The following is a 7922-nucleotide window of genomic DNA, read 5'->3' on the forward strand; positions in this document are numbered from 1 at the left end:
TGTATAAACTCCCTGGTTAACAAAGGACAATGTGGGGGACACCTGGGTAGATCAGGCAGTTGTGCTTCTGCTCAGGTCAGGAAAGGATTGCTCCTGAGATGGAGCCCCAAGGCAGGCTCTGTGCTGACACCATGGACCACTCTTGGGATACTCTCTCCCACTCTTTCTGCCCCTGCCACTGTTTGCATTCCCACTGTCTCAAAATAAATACATACATATTTAAAACAAAAGGAAAGACTTTAAAGAAGAAAACGGACATAAAAAAACATAAGGACAATAATTAAACACATAAGAAAGTGCAAAATTAGTACCCACACAATATGAAATGCTTATTTCCAAAAAATGCGGTCATTCATTGGAAAAGTGTAGGCTTTTGAGTAAATGTTGTGGAAACAATGGGGTATCAAATATTATTAATAATTATATACTTTGAATATATTAAAATGCTCAAAATTAAGCACACATAAGTGAAAAAAAGTTCAAGATGTATTATAAAATGTGCAAGATGTACAGTTGGGCAGAGATTTTTTAGATAGAATATCAAAAGCACAATCCATAAAAGAAGAAATTGATGAAATGTAGTTCATCAAGATAATATCTGCTCTTTGAAGAGAAAAGAAAGTCATAACTTGTGAAGAAACATTTATAAATCAAACATCTAATAAAAAAAACTTGCCCCTGGGTACATAAAGATTTCTCAAATACAATGAAAAAAAGTAAAAATATTGGAGAAATATTTCAATAGATCACCAAACACCATGTATAGATGGCAAGTGAGTACAGGAAAAGATGCTGAACACTATTAATCTTAGGAGCATTCAAAATATAATCACCCCAGACCAGCCTTCTTGTCCTGGAAAGAAAGAGTGGATAGACTTTTCCCTATTCCTCCCACCAATGCAGCTACAGTCCCTAGGCATTATACAGAAGATGACATAAGATTCAGAAAGGTAATGAGAAAGCTGACAGATCCCAGCCCTGGAGACCCGAGGAATGATGTGGTGGTGAGCTCCCTGGAATTTCCCTCTACCTCACGTAGACTGGTGTCAGAGAGCCTAGCAAACCACAGACACCAACAGGTACACACCCAACTCTCCAAAATGTTTTTTCTCTCTTGTCAAATTAACAGATAAAAGGCATGCTAGGAAGACAGAAATGTTTTAGACACGAACTGCGTGATTCTAATAAAAAACCATTGACTATTCACCAAAAATATCAACAGGCATGCATGGGAAATCAAGACTTTGTCTGATAAAAGAAAACTAAGAAAATGTATCACCATCAGACCCACTCTGAAAGAACTCCTAAAGGGAATAAATGGCAAAAGAAGGCATCTTGAATCATCAGGAAGAAAGAGAGAACAAAAGAAAGAATAAAACTCTCATAGGTATAATGGACTTTCTTTCACTGTGTTTTCTAATGTTTTCTAAATTGTTTGATATTTGAAGGAAAATTATCAGTTGCAGCAAAATTATAAATTCCATGTGATTCTCAAAGTAAGTAGAGAAATATTTAGGACACAGTATAATTGGGACATGGTAAGGGGCCATAAAAGCAAGTAAGTCTCTACATTTTACTCCAACTGCTGTGGGTGTGACAGATTGGATAGACAGTGACCTGTGAATATGTAATTATCTATATGAAGATATATAATATCCATATTATTTATATAAAGGAGATTAGAACATATGTGTACATATATAACTTCATGTATATAAAGTTATTTATGAAGATGAGACCTACATTGCTCTAAATGATGCTCCGTCACAGAGGTAATGATGTAGAAAACTATAACCTTCACTTTTATCTCACAGCATCAGAAATAGAGCCTCACAAAAAATAAATTCTAACTCGATCATAAACATAATGAAAGTTAAAAGATGAAGAAATAAAGAAAAAGATGAGTCCAGGAAAATAATATAAGAAATAATATTCATGAACTATCGCTAACTTCTGAAATAGGTCCATAGTAATGATTGTAACACACCAAGTGCTAAGTAGGACTATGGTAACATTAAAATTCTGATCATTCCAGAGGGACAGAAAGGGAAATAAAGAAGGAGGTGGGGAAAAAGAAAAGAAAAGAAGATTGACCAGACAAAGAAACTATGCGGCTTAAGGTATTATGCTGAGTGAAATAGTCAGGGAAGGACAGATATCATATGTTTCCACTCATACTTGGATGTTGAGAAACTTAACAGAAGACCAAGGTGGAAGGGAAGGGGGAAAAAATAGTTACAAACAGAGAGGGAGGGAGGCAACCCACAAGAGACTCTTAAATACAGAGAACAAACGGGTGGGTAGTGGGGTGGGGGAGAGAGGAAAATGGGTGATGGGCATTGAGGAAGGCACTTGCTGGGATGAGCACTGGGGGGTAGTATGTAAGCAATAAATCACGGGAATCTACTCCCAAAACCAAGAGCACATTGTGAACACTGTATGTTAGAAACTTGACAATAAATTATATTAACAAAATAAATAAATACAATTCTGATCATTAAAAGACTCCATTATGAGAGTGAAAATGCATGTCACAAATATTTTCATCTTAAAAACTCGAGAAAGAGCTCGTATCTAAAATATGAAAAAGGCTTCTAAGAGGTGAAAAAAAGGCACCATCCTGGAGAAATGGGCAAGAGACACAGTTCTTCTCTTTCTCACAAAAGAGAATAGCCTTAAGATTTACAACCCAGGAAAATGGTACTGTGTATAACCATCAGAACTTATTAATTAATTTACTGACACTACTGAGATTTGGATCAAAAGACTAGTTGGTACAATGGATATTTACACAATACAATAAAAATGTAAGGAAAATTTAATACATTGAAATTTCCACATGTCAATGACTGTGCAATTTCAGACTAATGCTTACAGGGAAGTGTATTACAATTATACATAAATATAATTATGTTGTATTTATAAGTTATTATTTTATTATGAAAACCATAACATTTATATTACACATATATATATTATTACACATTATATTACACATTATATTACACATTATATTACACATTATATTACACACATATATAACACAAATGTGTTAATATAAATGAATTACAGATACCATCTGACAGAGAAAGCAGACACACATGTAAAAATGCACACTGAATGATTCCATTGATATAAAGCACCCAAATAGGCAGAAATATTTCATAAAATGAAAATGGGCAGGCCTGATAAAGACTCTAAACTTCTGTCCCATGATGTGATTGGTATTTGTGTAATTCTACATATTTTGTAATCAATTTGCACAAATGCCTAATTTCCTTGATATGTTGTCAAATTAAATGTAAAGTTTATTTCAGGAAAAAGAGCATTTCTAGAGACACAGGTTTCTATGAAAAGAACTGGAAATTATCAAATGTACATTCAAAGTATAAGAATATAAATAATGTGTCATACAGTCAACATGTGGAGTATTAAAGACTTTAAAATAAATAAACTACAAATACATATGTCGCTGTGGATGAACTCTACAAGCATAATAGTTACTCACAAGCTTTTAATAGAATCTGCAAACATCTGAAAACTTACCTTGTCCTCTTCATCATCATAGTAGAGCAGGTTAGAGTTCTTAGAAGCACAGGACGTCAAACTCTCATTCCACGATTTTCCCTCAGTGCTAATGTAATAGCAATTGTTGGAATACGTAAACCACTCTTTCAGACAATGACAACAGACACACGCTGGAGACAGATTATGAGATATTATCCAAAAAGCTTTGAATATTACAAAATGAAACTTTACATACTATATATGGATACACATATGTGTACATAACATATATACCCTCACGAGCTGGTAAAATTAAAGCAACACACACACACACACACACACACACACACACACACACACTCAGAGAAGAGTCAGGCTTTCATCCCCTAATTTATATGCCCATATAAAGGAACCACAAAAATGTCCACCTCTACATGTCCAGAGAATCACTGAACACAAACATCTTTATGGAATGGCTTATCTTTTATCATGTTATAGGAGGAGAACATGTGAGGCAATTGTTAACAACGGGTGCGGTGATTTTAAATGAGTATTTCTTCACATTGTTGCCTAAGAAGTCATAGTCTCCTAGAATCATTATTTCTGAAAGTTCATTAAGCGATTTTCTAATTCACTTTTTCCAAAAAAAATCTGTTATCATCTTTGCCTACTTGGAGATAGAGCTAGAATAGACACTAAACGAATAACAGAATTTTGCAAGGGATGTTGTACCTTTCTGGATCTTTGTTTCCAGGGACGTTTTGTTCTGCTCTGGTCCTTCAGTAGCTTCAACATTAAAGTAATCTTCAAGAAACATAATATTAAATTAAGTGATCACAATAAGTTGAGTTCTTAGTTTGAAATTTGGTATATTATTTAGAATTGGAAAACGCTGCAATAAAATTGATTTTACCAGTAAAAATTTAATAAAGTAATGAACATGAGGGGGGAAAATAATTCAGCTCAATGAACCCAACTTCACCATCTCTTACAGTATTTGGTTTAACCAATCTCAAGAATTCATTTGTATCTATCAATAAAGTCTCTCAAATAACTTGACTTTAAGTTATAAAAATTCTGAAAAATGTTTAATACTCCCTACAATTCTGTGTTGTTTCTATTTTAGATAAATTCAGAATAACTATTCCACACTTAGAGCATGCATCCATTAAAATGAGATAATAAAATTCTATATGTTATATTTCAAGGAACTGATGATATTAAAGTGAAAAACTCCCTATTAGTCATTCAGACACTGACTTACAGGGAATAACGTTTATCTTTACCACAGTGGACATCAAGACAAGGCAGACGATTCCCAGAACCTCAGCAATGTACCTCCCTGGACACAAGAGAAATGAAAACACTGACAAAAGATGCATGGAAATAATCATTTAGGAAATTTACAAACAAGAGAAGCAACAACCTGCAGGGAATCAAATGTAAACCCTTGGACCCCAAACCCATATCTACCATTGTAATCTTCTCTTAGAATATACCACTGCATTGGCAGTCAACATACTACTCCACGACAGGTTGGCAAACAGTGTGGATTGTAACACCGGAACAAAGTGAGTCCCCAGACTTCAACGACACTACCATATTCCAACTTCCAGTTTTGATCCTCACAAATGAAAACTACGTGAGATCATTTCCTACTCGTTCCCTACACCCCTGCACCCCAACTTCACATCCCGGAACTGATATACATGTCTGTATTAAATATTTTACCTTTGCAGAGATAGTTCTTGTCAGTCCTTTGAAGCTCCTGAGAAGCAACTTGAAGATTGAATTCTGCATGGGCCATTTCCTGCTCAGTTACTGAAATGGATGTATTAAAGCTCTCAGGTTTCACTCGTCGTCTTTGTGACTCCTTAACCTGACTGAGTTCTGCCTGGGTTAGTCTTGGGTTGTTCGTCTCTGCAGCTGAGTAGTGTCAGGCACAGTGCTGAATGGAACTGCCCTGAAGGTCTTGATCAAGAGTGTGTGTCATGTGCTGATGACATTGCTAGTACAGTGACACCGGGTGGGGTGCAGGGTGAGGGATACTGCTCATTTGAAGTGGAACAATGTAAAATCTCGCTCCACTTCCCTTAGAGCTTAAATAAGTATTTCGTGACAGAATAACAGGGTTTTACAGTGACACAATGTTTGACACTGTAGTAATGGTTGGGAAAGTGTAAACAATACATAAGTGAAGAAGAAAACAATTCAAGAATAATAGTGACCTCATTACCGTAAGGTCAGATTCCAGGGACACCTTGCGACACTATTAGAATAGCCAGATTAAAATTAAAGGCTGTATTAGAGAAATACTGTTGCCCCAATTTTTGTGACGATTGAAAATCCATTATTGGTTAAAAATACAGTGCTGTAAGATTAGGAAATACTAGTTTTAGCACATATAGAAATTTCCTGTAACAAGTGACTTTTCTTAGGGGATTTAGATTTCTTTACTAAAGGGTAATATAATGCTATCAAGTGATATTTTATGTTGAAAATTGTGGAATTCTGAGATTTGTTGAATTGTAAAAGGACTATTTTATATGTTGCAAAACATAATGTGACACATTAACTTATCCAAAGCATGAACAATGGTGAAAACAAACAAACAAAACAACAACAACAACAAAAACCATATTTTTAAAAAGTACTTATTTAGCATATGAAAATGGCAATAGATTTCATGGCAAAAATATGAAAGTATAAAATGATAAATAAAAGTGTAAATCATTTATGGAAGAACACACTGGGTGCAAATTTCTAGAAAGATCTATGGTTTCAAAGTCAGTGAGAGTAGCTTTAGTTCTAGAGGAATGGTAACGAATCACATAAATGTAATTTCATACTCCAGTCAAGGAGGTCTTCAGTCTATCAGCACTGTAATTACTCCTGGCTCTCAAGCTTACAAAGTATCACCTTTTAAAAGTTACTTCATGGGGGGAGGAGTTAAGTTGTTGGAATGGCATGAAGGGGCTGAGTTTGTCTCAACCCTAGAATGCAGCTAGATCAGCACCACACCCTTTAGAACACCCAGGACTTTGACTTTAGGATTAACGCAACAATCTGCATAACTTGAGGCACAAAAGGTGGCAGTTCTGTGGTGCAGACAGGTGAACTGAGGGGAGAAAAGTGGAAGAGGCCAGGGAACCATTTTCATGGAGAGAAGACAGAGAGAAAGAAAGGGGGAGAATGTGGTGCATTGGGATCCTGCAAGAAAAGCACTCCCCCCCTGAAAGTAGCTGGATAAAAGAGACAGAAAGAGTGAAAATACTCGTAAGGGACTGAACAAGAAATCTGTCCCCCAAATCCTCTGACAGGGGGAAAGGAGAGGTAGTCAGTACTGCCAGGTTTCTATAAACAGTAGAGTGGAGTCTGCCGTTTCAGAGCTCAGAGCCTGGTGGTGCTCTGGTGAGGAGGTGGGGCGAACCCCCAGGAACAGGCAGTGCTGTCTGAACGGTCTATGTGCTTTACAGAGAGATGCTGTTCCCCTGCTTGGAGTGCAGTTGGTAGTGGCCATATCGCTTCACAGAGGGCACAGGTCCCAGCGGACCACGAGAGCAGCTATATTTGCTAGTAATGGGACAAAGATGCCACAGTGCAACAAAAACCTGGAGCTAGCTGTGTGTTGTGATTTCCCATAATCTCTGAACCTCTGCCTATGTGCAATCACATGAACATTTTCTGAGGCAAGACAGCACCCTGGCCATTGCTCAGCAACACCCTCCCCCAGAGAGTCAGTGCAGATCCAAATAGGGGTCTCTGAAATGTGGGGCTCTGAAACAACAACCCTATCTGAGATAAAACTCTGGAGAGAGGTTTCACCTGGAAGGTGGACAGCTTAGACATAGACAGGGTGGAGGTGTAGAGTGGGTGGAGGTCTGCAGCCAAGGAGGGGTGCTTGCTAGTGGAGCAGTGAGAGCGCAAGTCCCTGTGCCAAAGACTAGGACACTGGGTGAAGCTATTTCCCCTTCTCCCACACATGCACATAGGTTCCACACTGATCCACCCCTAAACCTAAGCACTGCCACCTAGTGGAGAATGGAGCCATTACACCAAGCCCTGCCCAACTGTGCCCTCCAAGCACACCCCCCAGAAGACCAGCACAAGTCACTCCACCTGCTTAGTGTATGAAATAGAGGAGGCTTCATCCTTTCAGTTCTAGGGGACACTGGATGTCACTTCATTCGGGTTTCATTCTGTTTGCTGGTTCACTTATTGGCTCATTTTCATTGCTTCTGTTATAGCTTAAATTTGTTTCCCCTTTATTTTCTTTCTTTTTCTTGGATACAGAAAAAAATAGTTCTATTTTTTATTTTATTTATTTTTCAAGTTCCTATTTTATATCGTTTTTGTATTTTATTTTATTCTACTTTATTATATATTTTTTTAATTTCTAAAATTTTTTCTTACTT

The 7922-nt window shown here is 37.0% G+C and overlaps 1 protein-coding gene across 1 annotated transcript; it reads right to left on the reverse strand.

Moving 5' to 3' along the window:
* Positions 1 to 3367: 3367 nt before the first annotated feature.
* LOC101087492 (NKG2-A/NKG2-B type II integral membrane protein-like) lies at positions 3368 to 6136 on the reverse strand. The gene is made up of 4 exons (XM_045061371.1): positions 5239 to 6136; positions 4772 to 4849; positions 4240 to 4311; positions 3368 to 3698 (listed from the first exon to the last, which is right to left on the reverse strand). Exons 1-4 carry the CDS (start codon positions 5312 to 5314, stop codon positions 3505 to 3507), a joined length of 420 nt encoding a protein of 139 aa, XP_044917306.1. The 5' UTR covers positions 5315 to 6136; the 3' UTR covers positions 3368 to 3504.
* Positions 6137 to 7922: the final 1786 nt, after the last annotated feature.

The sequence above is a fragment of the Felis catus genome, chromosome B4, assembly GCF_018350175.1.
Source record: "Felis catus isolate Fca126 chromosome B4, F.catus_Fca126_mat1.0, whole genome shotgun sequence".
NCBI lineage: Eukaryota > Metazoa > Chordata > Mammalia > Carnivora > Felidae > Felis > Felis catus.

What these genes read in the sequence shown, in the direction of transcription:
- LOC101087492 (XM_045061371.1), bottom strand. Translation starts at nt 5,314, where the DNA reads ATGGCCCATGCAGAATTCAATCTTCAAGTTGCTTCTCAGGAGCTTCAA. An exon ending in CAAGAACTATCTCTGCAAAG is followed by an intron (nt 4,850 to 5,238) that starts GTAAAATATTTA and finishes TCTTGTGTCCAG; the next exon opens with GGAGGTACATTGCTGAGGTT. An exon ending in GGAAACAAAGATCCAGAAAG is followed by an intron (nt 3,699 to 4,239) that starts GTACAACATCCC and finishes ATCTGTCTCCAG; the next exon opens with CGTGTGTCTGTTGTCATTGT.